At 40.9% G+C, this 23,189-nt stretch overlaps 3 protein-coding genes across 6 annotated transcripts in view; 1 reads left to right on the forward strand and 2 right to left on the reverse strand.

Annotated features, from left to right (window-relative positions):
- Positions 1–6,130: 6,130 nt before the first annotated feature.
- pigc (phosphatidylinositol glycan anchor biosynthesis, class C) lies at positions 6,131–9,816 on the reverse strand. Of its 2 annotated transcripts, none has more exons than XM_030726594.1 (3): positions 9,721–9,816; positions 8,887–9,123; positions 6,131–8,797 (listed from the first exon to the last, which is right to left on the reverse strand). In XM_030726594.1, exons 2-3 carry the CDS (start codon positions 9,112–9,114, stop codon positions 8,141–8,143), a joined length of 885 nt encoding a protein of 294 aa, XP_030582454.1. In that variant the 5' UTR covers positions 9,115–9,123; positions 9,721–9,816; the 3' UTR covers positions 6,131–8,140. The 2 variants fall into 2 exon arrangements, with proteins under 2 accessions (XP_030582454.1, XP_030582455.1); XM_030726595.1 differs by having other exon boundaries at positions 8,887–9,118; positions 9,721–9,801.
- A 2,175-nt stretch (positions 9,817–11,991) lies between these two features.
- On the reverse strand, positions 11,992–16,659 carry tmed5 (transmembrane p24 trafficking protein 5). The gene is made up of 4 exons (XM_030728432.1): positions 16,335–16,659; positions 14,934–15,031; positions 14,667–14,847; positions 11,992–14,029 (listed from the first exon to the last, which is right to left on the reverse strand). Exons 1-4 carry the CDS (start codon positions 16,521–16,523, stop codon positions 13,811–13,813), a joined length of 687 nt encoding a protein of 228 aa, XP_030584292.1. The 5' UTR covers positions 16,524–16,659; the 3' UTR covers positions 11,992–13,810.
- Positions 16,660–17,677: 1,018 nt separating this feature from the next.
- Positions 17,678–23,189, forward strand: part of suco (SUN domain containing ossification factor) — a 44,153-nt gene continuing 38,641 nt past the window's right edge. For all 3 annotated transcript variants that reach the window (XM_030727784.1, XM_030727785.1, XM_030727786.1), the window contains exon 1: positions 17,678–17,947. In XM_030727784.1, coding sequence (XP_030583644.1) covers positions 17,895–17,947 — 53 coding nt within the window. In that variant the 5' untranslated portion in view covers positions 17,678–17,894. The remainder of the gene's footprint in view (positions 17,948–23,189) is intronic.

The raw sequence follows: 23,189 nt of genomic DNA on the forward strand, positions 1-23,189 counted from the left end.
AAAATACACTCTTCCTACTCACCGATACTCCATGCTGACACACCGGTGACCAGGTGATTATATTTCCTACCCATTAACCAAACACCTCCCACGTGACCTACGTGCCTGCCGTAATCCCAGGCATAAACATGCAACACCGTAAATTCACCATAACACCAACTGAGTTGTATATGGCTCTTACAACTTGGTCTTCGTGTTGAGCCATCTGAATGTCTTTGACTGCTATTGGCTCAACTGGAGTTGCACATGGAACAGTTAGTTGTGACAGTACATCTACATTGCATGTAATCAGGGGCGTAGCAGCAAATTCTGGGCCCTGTACACTGTCAATGTCAGTGGGCCCCTATCATGCCAGTACACGAGGCACGTGAGGAAAAAATCTATGACACATGCAAATTTTGATTTAAAAACATTTACCTTTGAACAGGAGACAACTGTACACTCAGAATCAAATCAAATAAGCCACATTACTTTTGTAATGAGAAGGTACAGTAGCATGGAAATGTAGCATCATATATGGTGGAGAAGTGTAGCACTTCATTTTCAAATTCTTGTGAGAGATCCACGTGATATATTTTTGCCAGTGCCCGGCGCGTTGTTTTTATCTGCGCTTCAGTCATATCAGTCAGCTTCAGAATAGGTGCACGTTTCACATATATTTTGCTGTGGTCTGGAGCCTTGCATTCAAGGCACTGATGATGCTATCCACTGCAACAAAAAATATGTTGTTCCTGAATTCAATGTAATTCAATTTTATTTATATAGCACCAAATCACAACAAACTGTCGCCTCAAGGCGCTTTGTATTGCGGGTAAAGACCCTACAATAATACAGAGAAAACCCAACAGTCAAAACGACCCCCTATGAGCAGCACTTGGTGACAGTGGAAAGGAAAAACTCCCTTTAACAGGAAGAAACCTCCAGCAGAACCAGGCTCAGGGAGGGGCAGTCATCTGCTGCGACCGGTTGGGCTGAGGGGAGAGAAAGACATGCTGTGGAAGAGAGCCAGAGATTAATATCAATTAATGATTAAATGCAGAGTGGAGTATAAACAAAGTAAATAAGGTGAATGAGAAACAGTGCATTATGTGAACCCCCCAGCAGACTAGGCCTATAGCAGCATAACTAAGGGATGGTTCAGGGTCACCTGATCCAGCCCTAACTATAAGCTTTATCATAAAGGAAAGTTTTCAGCCTAATCTTAAAAAAAAAAAATGCATTGAATGCATTTTCGGCACTGTCTTCAGTAGTTGCATCTTCTTGTGTTATCTCATCAGGCATGCATTTCCTTTTCCGCTTTCGGCTCTCTTCACTCCAAAAATGATCAGGGCTTGTGCTACTAGGGAGGCCTCTGCAAGCAGCGAGTCCCATCTATTACGAAGAGCCTGCATTTCCTCTTGTAGTGCCTTGATGTTTGCAGCCTCAACATCCAGAGAAATATCTCCTGCCTGAAGAATCACATTTCGGTTTTCAAAGCACTGCAAAATCTTTACCCACACAGTAAGAAGAACAATGGCATCAAAGGTCTCGAAATAACTGATCAAACCATTTGCCTCGGACTTGGCTTCACTTGTTAGACTGCAGGTGGATAAGACACAGTCTAGTGCCTCAAGGATGGAGGGCAAGTGAGCTGCCACAACTCATACTGCAGCAATGCGGGCACTCCATCGAGTGTCAGAGAGACGATGAAGAGAGCATCCCGTCTTTTCTTTCAAGGTTGCCCATCGCTCTGGGCTAGCACTGAAGAGATTATAAAGATGGTTTACAGAGCCAAAAAATGTTGCAACCTCTGGACATGACTCAGCTGCATGGACACCAACCAGATTGAGGGTGTGGGAAGCACAGGGGGAGAATGTAGCAAGTGAATTGACTTTTAAAATCTGAGCTTGTACTCCTTTCACCTTCCCAGACATGTTGGCTCCATCATCATATCCTCGTCCTCTACATTCTTATAAAGGTATGCCATTGGACTGCAACGCTTCTAGAATCATTTTGGAAATTTCCTGGCCTGTCTTTTTGTGAAAATCTTTGAATTCGATAAACCTCTCAGCTATCTTCCAAACACCACTGTCTTCTTTGTCGTGATGTACATATCTTTCCAATAGCACGTTCTGTTCTGTATGAGATATGTCTGGTGTTGAGTCACATATGACAGAGTAATATATTGCATCTTCTCTTTCTTTCAGGATAGTGTTGAGCACTCTTTTGCCACAGAGCTCAATGAACTCATTCGGCATGTCTGGACTTCAGGTGCTCCTGCTGCTTCAGCTGCGCCGCTGTTTGTTTCTGAAACTAGTTAATGTTGACAACTAACGTTAGCTGGCCCATAATTGTCTTTATGAGTCATTCTACGAGAATAGCTCAAATTGGACTTTGATATTTTCAAATTTTTTACCAAAATGTATTATGTGTATGTATATCCCTCAGCATTAGAATAGAATGCCTTTATTGTCATTATACAGGATGTACAATGAGATAGGAGGGCCACTCCTGTTCAGTGCCATGCAATAGAAAATCAAATTCTCTAAAATAAAAAATAAAAATATTATAGTCTATTATAATCAAGAAATATACAGAAAATAAACAATGTATAAAATATACAAAAAATAGAATGTATAAAAATATATACATACATTGGTGCATCTGTACATTGTAAGAAAAGTAAATAAGTGCATACATATAAAAATGAAGATGATGAATATTGCACTAGTGAATGAATATTGCACTAGTGAATGAATACTGGATATTACCAATATAGGAATGTTAGATATTGTTCAGTATGAATAATCTAATATTGCACAGAGATGTGGGTGTTGCACAGTTACAGTGGGTGAGTGTGTGAGTTCAGGGTGGTGATTGCTCTGGCGAAGAAACTGTTCTTGAGTCTGTTTGTTCTGGCTTTGATGCACCTGTAGCGCCTGCCAGAGGGCAGCAGGTCAAACAGGTCAAAGCCAGGGTGTGAGCTGTCCTTGATGATGTTCCTGGGTCTGCTGATGCAGCGGGAGGTGTAGATGTCCATCAGGGAGGGGAGAGGGCAGCCAACGATTCTTTGTGCTGTCTTGACTACCCTCTGAAGCCTGACCCTGTCTGCCTCAGTGCAGCTGCCGTACCATACTGTGATACAGTACGTCAGCAGGCTCTCAATGGATGAGCGGTAGAAGGTCAGCAGCAGGTTTGAGTCCAAGTTGTTCTTCCCGAGGACCCTCAGGAAGTGAAGTCGCTGCTGAGCCTTCTTGATAACAGCTGTGATGTTATCTGACCAAGAGAGATCAGCAGAGATGAGGACACCAAGAAACCTGAAGGTGTGGACCCTCTCCACACGCTCGCCGTTGATGTAGAGGGGAGCTGGGTCAGTCCTGTGCTTCCTGAAGTCAATGATGATCTCTTTGGTTTTCATGGTGTTCAGTACCAGGTTGTTCTCTGAACACCAGGCTGTCAACTTCAGGACCTCCTCTCTGTAAGCTGCCTCATCTCCCTTTGAGATGAGTCCGACCACTGTGGTGTCGTCAGAAAATTTGACGATGAGGTTGTTATTGTGGGCCGGACTGCAGTCATGGGTGTAGAGGCAGTACAGGAGGGGGCTCAGCACACAGCCCTGTGGGGAGCCAATGCTCAGTGTGTGGGTGGAGGAGAGATGGGGGCCAAGTCTCACAGTCTGGGGCCGGTTGGTTAAGAAGTCCTTGATCCAGGAACATGTGAGAGGGGGGAGGCCCAGGGTGTGCAGTTTGGTGGTGAGAATGTCCGGGATGATTGTGTTGAACGCTGAGCTGTAATCCACAAAGAGCATGCGAGCGTAGCTCTGCTGCTGCTCCAAGTGGCTTAACACAGAGTGGAGAGCTACAGCGATGGCGTCCTCTGTGGATCTGTTTGCTCGATATGCAAACTGATGGGTGTCGAAAGTGGGGGGCAGATGGTCTTTGATGTGCTGGAGAACCAGCCTCTCAAAGCACTTCATGATTACTGGTGTGAGGGCCACAGGGTGGTAATCATTTAGGCTGGTGACAGATGACCTTTTGGGCACGGGGATGATTGTGGCTGTTTTTAGGCAGGGGGGGATGACTGCTTAGGCCAGGGAGAGGTTGAAAATCCTGGTGAGAATCAGGGTGAACTGGTGGGCACACGCTCTGATCACCTTGCCAGGTACTCCGTCTGGTCCGGCAGCCTTCCTGGGGTTCACTGCCAGGAGCACGCGCCGTACCTCATGCTCCTGGACAGTGAGTGGGGTGCAGCCTAGTGGGGGGGGGCAGGACTGGAGCAGATGGGTGGTCCTGAGGCATCTCAAAGCGAGCAAAGAAACAGTTAAGTCCTCTGCTAGTGACACACTCAGGTCTCCTGCAGTCACATCACAGCCTCTGAAGTTTGTGATGTTAAGGACATAGTTAACTATCAGAAAAACACATTTTCCCATCTTAGGGATTATTTTTCCATTTTTATAGATCATTATTATCACAATTTCTCAACCCATTAGAATAAAATATCTAACGGGGTTGAGTGTGATGGGGTTGTGATTTTTGCACAAAATGGCCAGAGAGAGACCACATGGCATCCATGAGATTAAGAATTTTTACATATTCTTGAAATAAAAACCACTTTTTCCATAAGTAATAGCTTTCTATCTTTTATTCATTGTACGGTGTTGAGTCACTGAGTTTGACGACCACAATATAAAAACTTAAATAACCAAAATATAGAAAAACTAAGGAGTAACTTGCCTTTCTCTGCTGTCCTGTTGTCCAAAAGACTTCAGTGATGTCACTTTCTGATGTACATTCTATCATGGATCATACCATTGTATTTATGGGGGGAGAACCATTCATGTAACTGGGTTGAGGGGTTAGCCAGGGACAGAACTGAATAATGTGATTTTAATGAATAATTAACAGTTAATCTGGAAAATATACATCAATAACAAAAGAGCACAAATAGATATTTATGTTGATATAATAATTTCTTAATTTATTTAATAATTTCTTTTGGTATTTTCAAAGTATACTTTTATCTATGCCTTGAGGGACATGACTAAATAGGTGTTGTCAAGTGAAAAAACTATTTTATTTCCCATAAAAGGATAAAATTGTATTCAAGTTTTTTACACTATATCAAATAAAACATTTTAATGTACATTTAAAGCTGTTTAAATATAATTTTCGGTAATTTATTTATTAAAATACAACTAAAGAGGTGAGAGGGGCTCAAATTGTGCTATGTTGATAGAATACCTTTTATACTTACAGCCCCCCAGAATGTCCCCCAGTTCATTCCCTCAGTTGATGTTATCAATATATTTGAAATATTAATAAATAATTAATTGGAGGGCACAATTCATTCGAAATAAAAACATCAAAAAAAAAAAAAAATCAGGATTTTTATGGGCCCCTCTCCCTACTCGGGCCCTGGGTAGTCAAGTCCACTTTTCCCCCCACTACCACGCCCATGGGTGCAATGCTGGCAACGTGTTTGTCACGTTTCACTTAAAGCCAGAAGGAAGAGAAGACAACGTGTCGCCATGTAGTTCTTTTAATCGGAGACAAAAATTAAAAATGTGCAGCGTCTGTTTCACCCTGTATGCTGAGCAAACTGGAAGGTAAACGACAAAGTTTGGTTGGGGAGCCCTGGTTAAATTCAAACTTATTCTGACGGGGTAACAAACTGCCGCTGTGCAGCTCTCTGTGGACAGAGAAGTTTGATGCAGCTTGTCAACAGGTGTTTCTCCATCAAGATATTCCATCACTAATTGGGGTTTGGACGGAAGGCAGCGTGGCTGACTGTCGCCCCTTTCTCAAATCCTCTATCCCTTTCCTTGCCTCCTCAACTGTAGGAATCTCAATGCTCATGACATATTACATTTAATTCAAGGTGTCCTGAAATATGCACAATATGGTACAGTGTCACAAGATGCACTATATTGCCAAAAGTATTCACTCATCTGCCCCCCAACGCATTTGAACTTGAGTGACATCCCATTCTATGTCATATTAAACCCTGGTCTATAGCAGGGATCCTCAAATCCAGGCCTCGAGGTCCAGTGTCCTGCACCTTTTAGATGTGTGTCTGCTTCAACACACCTGAGTCAAATATAGAAGTCATTAGCAGGACTCTGGAGAACTTGACTGCATACTGAGGAGGTGATTCAGCCATTTGATTGAGGCGTGTTGGATCAGGGACACATCTAAAAGCTGCAGGACACTGGACCTCGAGGCCTGGATTTGAGGGTCCCTGGTCTATAGGGTTTAATATGTCAGTCCAACATTTGCAGCTAGAACAGCTTCAACTCTTCCAGGAATGCTTTCCACAAGGTTTAGGAGTCTGTTTATGGGAATTTTTGACCATTAATCCAGACGAGCATTTGTGAGTTCAGATACTGATGTTGGACGAGAAGGTCTGGCTCGCAATCTTTGCTCTAATTCATCCCAAAGGTTCTGTCAGGTTGAGGTCAGGACTCTGTGCAGGCCAGTCATGTTCTTCCACACCAAACTCACTCATTCGTGTCTTTATGGACCTTGCTTTGTGTACTGGTGTGCAAACTGTTCCCACAAAGTTGAGACCGTGAAATTGTCCAAAATGTCTTTGCATGATGAAGCATTAAGAGTTATTTTCATTGGAACTAAGGGACTGAGTCCAACTGCAGAACCCCCCCCAATCAAACTTTACATTTGGCACAATGCCGTCAGATAAGAATCGTTCTTCTGGCAACCGCCAAACCCATTCAATGAAGCTGTCTACTGTTCTTGAGCAAATCTGAAGGCCACATGAAGTTTGGAGGTCTGTAGCAACTGACTCTGCAGAAAGTTGGCAACGTCTTCTCACTTTGCACCTCAGCAGCCGCTGAACCCACTCTGTCATTTTGCATGGCTGAGTTGCTGTCATTCCCAATCACTTACACTTTCTTATCATACCACTAACAGTTTACTGTTAGTGGCAAGGAAATTTCACAACTGGACTTGTTCCACAGGTGGCATTCTATCACAGCACCACACTGGAATTTCCTAAACTCCTGAGAACAATCTATTCCTTCACAAATGTTTGTAGAAGCAGTGGCCACGGAAGTGATTGGAACACCTGAATTCAATGGCTTGGATGGATGAGTGAATACCTTTGGGAATATAGTCCATTATACCTTTAAAAAATAATTTAAAAAATTCACACACACCTTAACAGTGAAGGGCAGAAAGTCTGATCACACTGCTGATCATCGTAAACAACTGAGGAATAAGTAAAAAGTTTTTTGTTTGCTGGGGAAACAGATGCTGCAAACAAATTTTCTCAGTACCATAGTTTCAAAATTGATGAAATTACAATTATGTATATTGTGTGACTCCACAGTGTAAGTGGTTTACACATTCGCTTAGTGAAAGCTCAGTTTCACCCTTGCCCCAGTTTGACCCTTAGAAGGAGACACGAATCCTTTTGGGGTTGCATCAAGAAGGGCATCTGGTGTAAAAAATTTGCCAAACCAAATATGAGGAGCTACCTGCTGTGGGGTCGCCAGAGCAGGTAGCTCCTCATATTTGGCTGGTTGTGAACAAATGACATTGTAGCTCTAAAAACTGAGGCCACATCTTATATTAAAATGCAGATTGGAGCAGGTAAAAACAGCTTCTTGTAGTATCACATTAAATAACATGGAAGAAATACTATATCTTGTTAACAAAATACACACTTAAAATTCTTCCAATACTTACAAATCATTTGCAACTGGAATTACAGCCCTTGTTTATATTCAGGCCAATAGGCCTTCATTTGATCAGACACAAATTTGAAATTCATAAGCATCCTCAAACACCTCCCACCAGGTTATTAAAACATCAAATTGGTGCACAGCATCGGTGTGCCCACTGATACAAGTCAGCATTGCACATTAGTTGATACCATCTATACAAACTCTGAGGTAACTTACAAAACAGTAGCAGCTTGTACATTAAAATGATATTATACTCATACACTCCCTGCAAGAGAATCATAATTTGTCATAAATTTCCAATATACATAGACTAGTGATAAAAGAGTTAACGTTAGTCCTTTTAAATGTACAGCACCAACAAACCAGGACTATGACAGTGAATTGGTTCATATAAAATTCATCATTAGGTTACACCTTTAATATCCGTTTGTTCAGAAGCTGCCTGTGCTAGGCTGTTTATTACTGAAGGAAACGGCTCAGGTCCTCACGAATCTCAGCCTCATCCCAGGGTCCATGAATGTTGTCCTTATGCCTCTGCAGCCTCACAAGCAGCAAAGGACAGAGCAGTGTTACACTTGCTAAAGCCAGGGTTAAGAGCACAGCTCCGCCCAGCGACTGAGACCCCAGACCTCCTATCCCTCCAATACAAACTCCCACACACACCCCAGTAAACTGGCTAGGGGTGTTCTCCCTCAACTTCTGCACCAGGCAGGGCCACAGAGCAAACACCAGGAGGGCACAGCTCAGCATGGCGAAAGTGTGCAGAGTCCCAGGTAACCTGGAGGCTAAGCACACTGAGGCAAACAGAGCTGCATTTAAAGAGAGGCTGCCGGGAGGTGATGGCTGCGCATAAGGAAACGAGACCAAATGGGCCAGCAGCATCAAAGCAGACATGGCGTACACTGTGTCCGTACTCACAGACTCTGTTAGTGTCTTAAGAACTGGCGAGAAGCCAAAGGTGAAGGAAAGGAAAATAGCTGCACTCTGTAAATCAGCCAGATGAGTGCGGGGTTCACCGCATGATTCAACCCGAGACGTCAGGGCTTGATGGAGTCCATAACCCAGCAGGGCACAGATGAGGCTGGACCACAACAACGTCTCAGGAGACAGCAGACCCTGTGAGGAAAGCAGAGCTGTTTAATAACCCGCTCCATACAGCAAAGACACTTCATCCTTCAAAGATTTTTTTTTTTCCAAAGCTGTACCTGCTCCATGTAGAGCCAGAGGGTGATAAAAATGGCCACACAGGACAACTGCTGTCCTACAAAGCCCGCTTCCTTCACTACAGCCCAGTAGCGGTACTGTCGGATGCCCTCGTTTCTGCGCAACTCCTCCAAGAACCGCTGGTCTACATAGTTATCAGGGAAAGGCTGGCATTCCCACAGCACCTTCCGCCAGGGCACTGCTGGACCCAGGGCACCGTCTGGCCCCATCACCCTGACCTCAATACATATACATAGAGACACACACACAAATATAAAAACGTCTAACAAACAGACTGTCATATCTGCAATGTTTGTGATTTTCATGATTTGTGGTTTCTCCAGTCTTCTGGACTGCTTACCCAGTGATGTCCCATTATATACACATTATATTTTTATATACTAGGCTTTGGGTCAGCTACTGCTGTTCTGTGACTTGACTCAAAGTTTTTGGCGGAATTTTCCACGATTTTACCCATTACAAAGATTTATAGACTTTAAAGACTAGAGGCTGCCAACCGGGGTCTTTTTCTGGGTTCATAGAAAGAGTCAAAAAGCTCTAAAGCTAATATAATATAATGGAGTTTTAAATAAGGTCACCCACAGCTGTGTTAGCCAAATAAATGTTGGATGCGAACGACATTTAAAGCGTTTTCTTTCCTGTCAAGTGAATGGATCTAATCTGTCAGTCAATCCATTATGAAACTACCGGTTCTTCCGGTTTAAAAGGCGACAATAACACCACACATCCTCTGTGCACACGTCTGTAAAAACAATAATGTGCTGAGAACGGACAGAAATATCCACATACGTATCCCTAAGGTGTTTTCCACTTACCTGGGACGGGATTTTGTTCAACGCCGATGCTACAATCTCATCCTATCATTATCCCGGAAGTAAAGCGATTTATCACACAGCAGCGCCCCCTGTTCTTCTTCCTCTTCTATTCGAAATAGCGACACAAGCGTGCTGCTGCCCTCTACTGTCTGCTGGTCAGGTGACACGTTTACGTTTCCTTATGCAGTCCAAGACTGTTAAGATCGTATTTATTCTGTTTCTTCATTTTGGTGGCGCTGTTATAATTAAGCAAGGTGCTCTCAGGTCTTTAACCAGCCTCTGAACTGAGTAATCGATTCACTGGCTGTCTTACCGTCTCTAAGCCTCCATGACCCCAATTGTCATTTGGGTATCTCTCAGTCACAGCCAGCCCACTGAAAATATTTACTAGTGAAAACCAGGCTGAGACTTTGTGGATTTAAGAGTGGGCTGGGAATGTGGAGGTTTAGATCATCCCACAACTTCTTTGAATTTGTTCTCTTCTTATACTTTAGGATGCATAAATTGACTTTGGGATCTGGGAATAATCATGCTGTTTTTGAAAAGCATATTGGCACTGTCTGTCCACTTTATGACAATAACCTTTTTCTTTTACAAGGTGACCGTGGTGAACATATGTAGCCCATTCTATGCTGAAGTTATAAGACCAAATCAGCAGACCAGTGTGCCTTCCAAAAAGTAACCAGACATTTTAAAGTTCTACTAAAATATTCTTAAGGTGGCAGTAGTTGGTGTCAGTTTTAAAATTGCTTGCTGTGTTGATTGTGATATTTATCTGCATCATGTCATAATAACAGATTCTCAGTGTGTAGACCACAGCCTCCTGTCTCCGTGGGTAACAGCTCAGGCAGCCAGCAGTCCCATCAGCTCCAACACTGAGACAGAGGAGCCGCAAATGCCAACACAAAGAAACCATGGGAAGGAATCTAAAATCTTTAAACAAACCATAACTAATTCCTGACAAGGCTTCTACATTCTCTGCAAATCCATGTATACAGTCACAGGACTGTCACAGAGTTTTGTTAAAACGTTCTTTTTCTCGTGGCTGTAGCCGTTGTCTTCTTATTACGCTGTGATTGAAGCTTTGCCACATCTCTCCTATATTTGACTTTACAGAGATCATGCCTTAACAGTGTTTCAGGAGTAGAGGGTAAGTGTCATGAAGTGCAATATTTTGAGGATGACTAAAACTAGTAAGCCACAATAACATTTTCATTCTGTTTAGTGCCAACGTGCTACATCCGCTGTACTTTGGAAGGGCCTCTGATTCTGCACTACAAGAGTGTCTGATCATCACATCTCTGCACCACCGCATCATGAAGGACACAGCCGTAAGCTGAGCAGCTTCAGGGCGGGGTAAGGGGTAAAGCGTCTGAACTGCAGCATGCCTGAGGATGCCTGGCTATTCTACAGGGATCTGCATAAGTGGTTTGTACACCCTACCCATATACAGTAACATCAGGCTTGTTACTGTATATACAGACACATGTAAATGATTGCAACCCTAGGTCTGCTATAACCCAGTCTCAAAAAAGTTTTGGATGCTTTGGAAAAAAAACAGAACAGTGATGTGTAAATAATTCTGAAAATGAGAAGTTTTTGTTTGTCAAAGTGACACTAGCAATATGTTTAAACATTTTTAGGATGGGTTCTGGAGAGTCCCTTGTTGTATTTTGACTTCCATAATGCTCGAAACAGTTGCAAATTTTTAACGGATGACTGGTCTGAACTGCTGGTTGGCCACCAAACACCAAATCTTTTGCAATGTAGGCATGCTATTGTAATGCAGCCAGAATATAGTTGTATGTTGTCTTACTGAGACAGTATTCCCTCAAACAGACATCATGTAGATGGCAGCTTAAGTTGTATGCCAAATCTGTCCATGCTTGGATATACAGTATATATTCAGCATTAATGGTGCTTTAACAAATGTGGAAGTTGGCCTCGTTGTATGCATGCCTGCTACTTACATCTGTGATACACACTATCACAGATGCTGGCATTTAAACACTGAAAACTGGCCAGAAGGAACTTCTCTTTTTTAGCCTGAAGGACGCAGCATTCATGTTTTTTTTTTCAAATCAGCAGTCTCACTGTTCTTTTATCACCGTTCTATTGTTACCAATAGCTTACATTAATAAAAAAAAAAGATATGATGATGCCTTTCTTCTGATTTCAAAGTTAATTTCTTTCTGTTTTTATGCACATTTGACAGAGTCAACCTTTTTTTTGGGGGGGGGGGGGGGTACAAAGACAGAAAAAAGACAGAGGTCAGAAAAAAAGGTACAGTTTAATTTAGAGACATTTACAACTGCAGTACATTAGCTAAATAAATATCATGCCACTTTCCCTCTTCTCCCAGTGCTCAGCCATGGTAGAAAACATTTTACAAAGACAGTGCAGCTGTAGACACAAACCTTTATTACTCAGTAACAGAAATACTTGAAATGTTATAGTTTTTTTTTTTAAGAATTCTGAAAGCACTTTAAAAATGGATCAAAAAGATTTTTTGACTAATATGAAACTTATTAGAATCCAACATACAGTACGTAAATACCAGTGACAGCAACTGTACAGGGGAATAAGGAAAAGCAAGAAAACTGAGGCAGATGATGCCCATTTCTCACAACCACACATCCAATATTATTACACCCATCCACAAAATTCAGTCTGGCATATGCACATACTGTATGGCAAAATGGATAAACAATTAGTCTATATACAGTTTGGTTTTATGCACTTTTAACATGAGGCGGTATAAATCACAAAGGCTTGATTGAACTCACTGTGTGAGCTTTACCATACAGCAAAAGGCAAAAACCAGAAGACTTGAAGAAGTGCACCAAAATAGTGAGCAGCCAGGGTTCCACAGTGGACATGAGTAAACATCAATAAAAATTACAACCACACGCCACAGTAGCAGTTTAATAGAGTACAAGTAACCGACTGGTGCCCTTCAAACATGTAAATTGTGGACCCATTTCTGGTTGACCCTTGTAAACTCATCCTCAGAGCCTAAAATGTTGTTCTGTGGCATCTGAGGCAGTGCAAAGATTGGGAATTAAATACAGAAATAAAAAAATGCTGACATAGCCAAGGCAGAGGATGGCTTGTGCATATTAAACCGAGCAGTGGTAATGACCTTCCAGATGTCACTCAGATCAAAATAGACTTCTGTCACAGGAGAGACGGGCAGGCTCAACATCTTCACACAGTAGGTGGCTGTAAGCAGACACCCAGCAGCAGCAGAGAGGCTTCACAGCGGCGGCGCTGGCTGGCGGCCATTCAGGCCACAAGTCCGCGAATCACGGCAGAGGAGAGTAGGGCAGTAGTTATAAAGAGATTTGGAGATGGCCTGTTTCCTTTTCTTACACACCACAGTCCTTTGGGTGCCAAAGAGCAGGCTTGATAGTGCAGCCCTGTATTTTCAGCATTGGCATGGAGGGCAAAGTGTGGCTGAATTGTAACAACATAAAAAAATAAGAGAAGCATTCAACCCCACCAACAGGCAAAAGCCTGGGAGCTAAATCCAAATCAATAAGGCATCTTAATGTAAGGGGAAGACACACTGACAGAGTGGCAGGACCTCCCACTCGCAGCTAACAGAAATAACAGGCGCGGGACCATTTCTTCATTTAGTTTAGCTTAAACATGTTGAAATTTTAAAAAAGAAAGAAAAAAAAAATGACACTGTTGCATTTGGTCTGGTAAGTTTAGACTCCATTAGAAAAATAGCTGCATTGTAAATGTGCTTCTTTGAGTGAAGAACTACAGTAGCTGGGGCGAAGTATCAAACAAGATGCTATTTTTTTTTTTTGGCTTTTTTTTCTATTAGCAAAGACGGGTAGGTTGTATGTAAAGCTCTTGAGTCATAAGTTTTTCCAAACCTGGGATGCCCCTCAAGCTCCAGGGGGCTAAAAGACCAGAGCAACAACTGTGGTGAACTGTTTCTTAATCAATGCATTATGCATCTGTATGTGTACATAAGACATCCTTTATTAAAAGTTACAAATGGGGAAATCAGGTTAAAAAAAATCCATTAGGTTTTCGTGGGCAAGTTTGTTAGTCTCTCTCTCCGTTTCAGGTTGTGTTATGTTCGAATTTTCCTTTTATCTTCAAACAGCGAGCGGACAAGGTAGACCTGAACCCCCGAGACCAATACCATAACAATGAGATTGACCACTGACCAAAAGTTCACCCTTTCAAAGTTACTCTCCTGGATGTTTCGGTCGCGAGCTTCGAATGCTCGCAGAAGCGTCTGGATCTGCACACTTTTACCCAACCGAGCCTTCACATTGTTGATGGCGTCCTGATGGAGAGGAGAGAAGCATGTCAGACTCATGGGATCTGAGAAGAGAGCTAATATAGGCAGCCTTCTCCTTATGTAAATTTTACTTGACCAAATTCAAACAAATGCAGAGCAGAGTAGTCAGAATAAGAGACCAAAATAAGCTCAGTCAGGCGTTCTTTCCTTCTTGAGAGAACAACTTCCTCAACAGCTGGGGGACAAATTTCCTCCCTCTTACCAAGATGTGATGGCTATGTGACTTATGACATAAATTTAGGCTGTTTCTAGTGAAGGGGTGGTGCAACCTGAAACAATTGGCTGCCCTCAGCCAATAGGTGAGAGTTCATGACATGGTCTATTCTTGTCACACTCTTCCTGTAACTTTGCATGTAGGTGGTGGGTTGCATGCTATTTTGTTGGCAGTGTGTTTGGTCACTTTGTAGCCCCTGTGTCATCCTGTGCGCATACCTCAGAGGCAGACAACAGAGAGGCAAAGTCTACAACAGTAAGTGGGAATAAACCCAACATACTCTGAATCTAATTTAACCCCTCCCCTCTATCAGTGCTATTCAAGTTTAAAGTTCACACACACGTTCAAATCTATCAAAATTACAGGTTGGAAATGTGTTAAATTTGATCAAATGAAAACGAGTCACACCATAATGTCTTCCAGCTTCATGTCCAGTATGTCTGTTCCATGAACGTACTCCTTCCAGTCGTCTGCGTCTTCTTCTGTTCCCATGTTGTCCAGGATCAACTCGAAGAAGATGAGCTTCTCAGAGACTGAGCTGAACGTGTTGTCAAAGCAGAACATGTAGTCTCCCTCCTCTGTCTCTATGCTGGAAGAAAGCACAAGCAGTAAGAGCTTGCCCATACACGCGAGTCATTAATGTCTGCTTTTAAATAGAAGATCTGAGCTGCTTACGTGTGGACGCCGTCTGACTTGCGGTAGTCAGTGAACAGCAGTTGGCCAGTAGGAGAGAAGATGGTAAAATCTACATCAAGACCTGCACCGTCTAACACCTGTGGATGGTCGTGAATGAAAATAAATGAGATGTGAATGGGCCTGAGTAAAATGTTGGAAGACTGAAACAAGTTGATGTTGTAGGCAGCAAGTTGGAATTGTAGCAGTTAATTTTCATAATAACTGGGGATGCACTGATACTGATTGTGCTCCATTAAATGTTCAAAGACAGTGTGATGATGAGCTAAATAACTTTGAAATAATTCAGATATTTTGTAGAATTATCATTCTACTTACTCGATACAAAATGGGTAATAAATATAACAACAAAATCAAAATACACCAAGAGCATTTGTATCAGCCCTGAAGTTCACAGCTGGTGCATTCTTACTAATGGTTTACTTAACACACGAATTGTCAGGAATGCTATATTTCCTTGTCAAGGTGTTTGGAATTCTTCTATGGAAGCAATGCATCTTGATACCAAGATATCTAAAAAAATTGTAACTCCCTGACATCACACAGCAAAAATAGATCCTGATTGACTGCAAAACCTACACGCTAACCTGAAAAACAGGTTCCCACCAATATGAAAATTCAGGTGTGAACCTCTTGTTGCGTCACTTGAACCGGATTCACTGTGGTAGTATATGGGTGTAGGCTGCATGTGGCTTGAATGAATAAGAAGCTTAATAAATTATTCACATCCTGTACTAAACTTTAATAAAATAATGCAACACTTTAAATGTACAAGTAAATGTCATGTATCGAAAACGCTGCTCAAGTATGTAAATTATTACAATGTACTTAAACTTTTAAAAGCATCACTCAAACTTTAATGTAACAGCTGAGTTTCACTGTTACGTTTAGTTGAAGTGGACCTCATTTTGAGCTGTTTTGTATTTAAATTCAATCATTTTCTCCATAGTATAATAGGAAGAAATACCTTCAGAATTTCTGTAAACCAACAAAATCATTATATATTTACGGCTTGTATGAACTGATGGGTAGTTTAATTAATAAGGGAATAATGTCAGCTTGTCGTAAGCTGCAAGCTGTAAAGCAAACAGTTGTCAGATAAATACAGTAAAGTAAAAGTACAATATTTGAATTAGTGAAGTAAATATGGCAAGTAAAAATACCTCAACTATGTACCTGATTAAATTCACTTAACTACATTTCACCACTGAAATAACACCCACAACTAAAGAGCTAATCAACAGGTTTCACGAGTGTAATATTAGCTCAACGCTGACTGGATTTGGCAGCCCGCAGATAGAAATGGGACGTTCTGGGTCGCTCAGCTAACCCCATACAGTTTAAAAAGAGACCATTTGTGGTTTATGAGTCTTTATGTATGACCTGATATTCAATCTCCAGTGAGGCATCTTTCTTCATGGTCTGGTAGAAGCACTCTTTCCGACCGGCGGGTAGAGTGAACGTGAAGTCGCTGTCAAGAGACTGAGAGAAGGAAGCCAGCACCACTAACCTCTCCGAGACCAGCGAGACAAACACGGACAAGACACACAAAAACACCCGCACCAGCTCCATGGTAAAACTCGTGAGCCTGAAAGTCTCAAAGAGCCGGAAATGTGGTGCAAGAGGCCAGTCACCGTGTGGGTCAGTAAGCGGCGAAGCCTGTAGCCACCTTCGCCCAAAGTTGACTTGACTGTTAAAATGTTCTGAAGACTGGCGACAGCTCAGGACCCCGCCGGATTAAAATAACAAATTTTTAATTAGCTCAAAAACGGTGGATTATTTCGCTGTTAATTTAAGTTATTCTGGTGTAGGTAGTTTTATTGTTGTATCCAGTATGCGAAATAAATTATACACAAGAAAAAAAAAATAGGCAAATTATCCAGTGCCTTAATGGAATTGCATGTTGGGATATGTAGTCCTTTTGTTCCATGTGTCACGACTACATACTAAGTACCAGTGACTGTAGAGAAACATCGTGCTATATAATAAACGTTTTGTGTAGTCTGAGAGAAACCAAGAAAAACTCTTATTTTAATATCAAATGTGTAAGTGACTGCTACTTAAAAGCAGTTTTTTTTAAAAGTAGAAACATAACTGATAACATGTAAACGTATAAAACGTGCTTCTAGCGGACAAGATATTTCTGGTCTGTGGTTTCTTTATAGTCTGAAAATACAAGGAAAATAGTTAAACTGCAAACATTTCATATAATGCCCGATCGTATGAAATATGACTATAAAAATTTTATAGCCAAATAAAATAATGCGACTATTGCTCTGTAAACACTGACAACCAATTTTCATTATTCAAAAAGTATATATTTAAGAGTTTAAATATTTGAAGGTGTTTTGCGATGGTGAAGAAGGAAGTACACAGTGTTCACATTTCTTCAACCACCCACCTCCGCACCTCATCTTGAGAATGAATCTTAGTTCATTTACAAAAAAATAAAATAAAGTGAAGGTTTGAGTACTACTTATTCATGCCGACACATTTAACACTGAACTGTTATGCAATAACTTTAAATATTGCATGTTCTGGCGATTTGCTTATCAAGAAATAGGTGACGCGTCCAGCTCCACAGTTACCAAGTCATCCTCAATCGATGGGGGCGGGGTTTTCAAATCAAACTGGTGTTGCTACGTGCCTTTTCATTGGCCAACGAATTCTCAGCGCTCATTTGATTGGTTAGATTTGGCAGCGGGGGTTGAACATACTAGGAGCCAGCTACTCGTCAACAGCAGTGGCTGCAGGAGCTGAAAAAGAGGCGGACAGCTGGTCCGCACAATGAAAAATAGCACCCCCTCAAGTACAGGTTTTACATTTTTTCATGTTTAAATTAACACGGGTACTTAAATACTGTGTTAGGTGTGTTGTGTAGCCGTGACTCATTAGAAGAAAACATCCCCAAGGAGCGAGGATGTTGGTCCCCGCGGGAAGATAATGAAGAGACTGCGCGTTTTGTTGGTGTGCCTCATTGTAGCTCTCCTGTGCTGGTAAGCTTTCACCGACATCTCCTTTTCCATCCACGTTATTATCAACATATCAGGAAAATTACAATCGTAACAATAGGTGCAAGAGGTTTTATGATGCTCGTGTCCACGTAGCTTTGCTTGGTGTCTTTTGCCGCATATCCGTCAGTCATCAATGCCACTGCTACACAGCTAACATTAACAGCTTGTTACAGTCTGTGGCGTGTTCTTGACTTTCTTATCCCAAGAACAGCTTTGAAATGTTTTTTGTTTTGTTTTGTTTTTTGTATCTTTTTTGTTGTAAGCTTTATTGATGAAATGATTTATGTTAGGTTAGTAGGTTAGGTAGCCAGCTGTTGACTAGCGGTATGGCTAGCTGACCTCAAAACCAATGAAGTCGGGCTACTTGTCAGGTAACTTCAGTGTTCACCAACACATGCTGGAAGTGACAGTGATAAACGAAACCCTTTTATTTATAAATGTTATCATGGTAAAAATTTCAGTTTTTCTCCCTGTAACTTAAACTGTATTTCATGTTGGTTTATTTTTCAGTGCCTAAAACATCATCAGCTGATATCCTTAAAATCGTGTAGTCAGACTGGGCAACACGTATAAACTCTGAATGACGTTTATTGTCATCATATATAACAAAGAAAGCAACTAATAGAAGGAAATTTTTCCATTGTTTGTCCAATAATTCCAGTGAATCACTAAAAATATAAAATTTAAAACAGTCCCTTTTTATGTTTTGCCAATAAAAATCCCCCAAAATCACATGCTTTAAGGAGCTAGTTGAATGTAAAATCATTTTAATTGTACTTCTGCAGACATAAGAGAGCTCTATTATTACATTCAAACCTGTCAATAAGTTGCCCTCCTAAAAATGACGATTGTTCTCCAGAGTATGCGCACACAGAGGTCTGGTAGATTAACACAACTCATGAATTTGTTTAATCTCATAGGCACGCAGCAGGTAACAGTACACAGGGTATGTGGAATGGGATTAACAGTCCAGCTAAAGTGCCACCTTTATCCCGATTGGTGATTCAGAAGCAGCTAGCTATCCAGTGTGTGTGGCCTGCAGGCTGCTGTCTCAACTTTTCTGGTAATATATTTGTGATAAATATTTCACACTCACTTTTTTTTTTTTGACAACATAAGGGGAGATTGTAGATTACTTTACTCTTTAGGAGACTAAAAAAATAAAGACACATTTGGTGGATTTGTCAATCCATCCATCTTATTTGGCTTATAAGTGTCTGGAGTGTAGGTGAAGCAGGCTAAGCACATCCTTTAGCTTTTCCTGGGGTATACTGAGGTGTTTCCAAACCAGCCCAGAGAAGCAGTCTCTCCAACGTGGCGTGGGTCTGCCCTGGGGTAGTGGTGGAAATTTAAAATTTCGAAGTTGTACAAGAAAATGTACTTGCGGTGTGTAGTAATGTTTCCAGGAAGTGATCAACCAACATTTGTGTTACCAGATCCAATAGTGGTTCTGGTTACTAGGTTTGTAATGGTCATTTGAATCACACCCATGTTCCCGATGACTGTGGTGTTAAAGGAACCGTTTTTCCTTTGTCCTCATTTCCTTGTAGCATTGAATTTTAGTGCTCATGTTTTATTGATCATACCAGGAATTACTCTTATATGTCTTCATTAATAAGTAAAACCTAGACTCTAGCACATACTCTAGTGTAATGTCTTCATAACTTTTGTACTTTCCAAAGAAGATGCATAATTTTTGAATCAAATTAATTTACTGGTTAAGCTGCAAGCAGACTAGACCTCTTAGTCTTGGATTGCAAAGCTTATACCTTTTTTTTTTTTTTTTTTTTTTTCCTCTCCCTCTCTCTCTCTAAAGAATGATCTCATTCCCATAAACTAGTTCATTTGAAAAGGTGTCAGGTATTGTTTGGACAAGATTTGATGTCGTTTTTCATGTTTATAGAAGAAAGAAAGGAAGACAAAGTGAAAACTGTAAGGGTTTTATGCTTTGCCTCCTGAAGGCCAGGAAATCAGGGATACTGACTCAGGAATTAGCATATCCGTAGTTTTTTTTTGTCTATATTCTATAAAAGCTCAACTAGATTTATCAATAATTATTTATAAATCTCCAATTCAGTCATCTCAAGGATGCTTTATATTTTAAGTTAAAGACCCAACAAGATTATATGGAAAGAAAGAAATCTAAATATTCAATAAGGGCATTGCAAGTCAAGTGCCTGCTTGCCTACGATAATGGGCCCTTTTTCCACTTCCCCACAAACTAACTAATGACAATGCTTCTACACGCACAGACTTCATTAGTAATGCAAACCCTTTTTAGCGTGCAGCTTCTCACTGCTCCATGCCAACTCTCACACGTCTCAGTAGGAGCAGAGAAATGGGGAATGCGATACTTGCAGTAATCCGATGGTCTCCAAGGCAGCTGTGATTTTTTTTTTTTTTTTTTTTAAGGCTTTAAAAAGGAGGCTCTGTATTAGATGGTTGGTGGTAAATGACTATCGGGAGGTGTGTTCTGATTATTGACCTGATGCTTTTAATAACCACACTTGTCCTGCTTCCAATGACCAAGGTTGATGTTGAATTTTTTTCTTTCTTTTTTTTTTTTTTGCTGGATCACGTTGCATGCTTTTATTTTTGTTTTGTATGTGAATTATGGTCTTTTTATTTTAAAGCTGCGTGGCGTTACATCTCTATTCTGCAGTGGTCAGAGAGGCACAGCAGAAAGTGTTCTGCGTGTCATGCTGCTCCTTCACCTGTGGTCAGCAACAGGGATCTTACTGTGCCCACAGTAAGCTAGCTCAGGCTGCTGACATCAACACAGAGGGGAAAAAGTGTGTGTGCGTGCGCTCATGACACTGTTTGCACGAAGCTGCATGTTTCCAGCCAGGTTCTTAATCTGTAATGATAGCTTAGCAGACATATATTTTCTTCCCATTTAGGTGTTAATTTTAACAAAGATGTTTTGAGTCTGGTGGTTTAGTATTTGTTTCCAGGTTATAAACTGTTAGAACTTGTTTGACTTCCTGTCAGACAGGTGGTATCTCTCTCTTATTTGTATGCTCTGAAAATTTTACCTGAGATCTACACAAGAAAAAGATTTTGTTTATTCAGTTTTTGGCGTGCAAAAAGACAGTTTGCTGCACATCTTGTCACCATCTCATTCTGTCCTTCTGCTGAAGGTTAAGCCATTTAAAGATTATTGTTATTATATAACCTGATTAGTGCTCAAGAGATAACTCTGCAGCCAAGTGACCAGTTAAGGATTTTTTAGTATATTCCATTACACTGCAGATAGATTTAATCGATTGCTTAACAGATACACCCAAACTATACCAATTCTTTTAACATGTGTTGTTTAAATTAGGTTGTGTGCCTGTTGGTGCTGAATTTGAATCTACTGACTTGCATGATTTTTATTTTATTTTTGGCTTATTGTGCTATTAACTTGTTTTTATATGAGTGCAGTTTAAATTACTTCAGGGTGTTGTGGTGTTTCTTCTCTTTATAATGCCAAAAGACGTGTTTGTACTTTGGCTTTGATACAAACCCAGAAGAAGAACACATGCAGGATTTATCTTGTCCAACCTGTTTATATTACTAGATCACCTAGAGAGTGAGGACTGTACGTGCTTTAAGTTACCTTTTGCTGCTAAATCCCAACTCATAGCTTCAGTTCTTGAGCAACTCTGAGAGTGAGGCTTTCTTTTGCTCTGCAGGTATTTTGCACTGAGAGGAAAACCTAATCTCACCAGGACTTAGTAGCTCATCAAATATAAGTTAATATGAGTTAAATTCCTTTTCATTACACACACACACACACAGAGCCAGAACCTCAGACTGCTCTGAATGCTCAGTTTCAGGCAGTTTTTTGTTTACTCGGCTCTCAATGATGTTAAAGAGTGAGGATATCTTACTGACTATTAGCACTGCAACCTCACCCACCTACTTAAATTCCATACTTTCTGTTTTTGAGGGGCGTCTAATCAGAGCGAAATTGGTTTCAGGCAAGGGTGTCTTTAAAATGAGAGGCACTAAAATGTTTTGTTTCAGATGGTGGGTAAACCGAGAGGCCGCAAAAGATATAAGATAAAGTAAATAAGAATTATTTAGAACACTTTCATGCAAAGTTACTCTTCTAGACTCTAAAAATAAAATTATAGAAGCAGAAATGAACTTAATAGAAATTCTGTTAAAATATCTCTTCACTATGTTCTCCAGTTTCTGAGCACCATCCTTCAAATCTTACTGAAAGGTGCTGAGAGCACGATCCAAAGAAGGAAGGCAGGATGCAGCTCGGGGACCCTCTTGTTAGAAGAACTATGTGTTCTGCCCACATTGTAAAAGTACCCACTGGAGGGGTAGTTGTTGCATAAGAAGATCCTCTTTATGTTCCCCACATGCACCACCAGTACACACTCACACAGCACATATATTGGGAACTGTAAGTAAATGTCACAGCGAAGGCTTTGTGTGTGTGCTCTGGTTATTTCAGCTGTGAAATGGGAGACTTGTTAGAAGGTAAATTGGAGGATTACAAATGCTGCCTTGAAATAAGAGTAATGCTTATTGGAGCTTTTTTTTTTTTTTTTGTAGCTCATTCCCTGGCAGCTATTCATTTTATCAGCTGGGTTGTTCTAACTTTTATGGTTGTACTATGTTGCTTCTGCGATTCAGAGAATTGAACACGTCATGAGTCTGTGCATGTGTTGCCTGCTCATATGAACACGACTTGTATAATAATGAAAAGAATGGGCTGTAAAGATGTTTTTCAGGGTTACGTGTGTGTGTGTGTGTGTGTGTGTGTTTTTTCCTTCTTTTAGGAGGATAAGCTTTAGTGACTCTGGCTAGGCACATAAGTATTACTATTGCCTGAGCCTGTTCAGGTATATTTGGTACTGTAATTTTGGACTTCGTGCACTGTTTACACTGTCTGTGATGACCGAATTTAAAGACAAACAACTAAATAAAGTACAGTAGGTAGTGGATGCATGCATGAAGGAGGTTAATGTCCTTCAGACTTAAATGTACATGTAAAAATAATTCCTTTATCTTGTAGTAATATGCCAAATAGAGGCATACACATTACAGCTATTACCTTGTTTATTTACCCTTACTACACTTTTTGAGTGGAAAGCAGCTTATCTCTGCTAAAGTCCTGTTTATTTTAAACACTGGAATTTAAAGTATTGAAGGATGGATCTGAATCTGTTTCTAAAGAACCAAAAATCAGTCATCTCTCACAGCAAACATGACATTTGACCCA

This window comes from Archocentrus centrarchus, chromosome 4 (assembly GCF_007364275.1).
Source record: "Archocentrus centrarchus isolate MPI-CPG fArcCen1 chromosome 4, fArcCen1, whole genome shotgun sequence".
In the NCBI taxonomy this organism is placed as follows: Eukaryota; Metazoa; Chordata; class Actinopteri; order Cichliformes; family Cichlidae; genus Archocentrus; species Archocentrus centrarchus.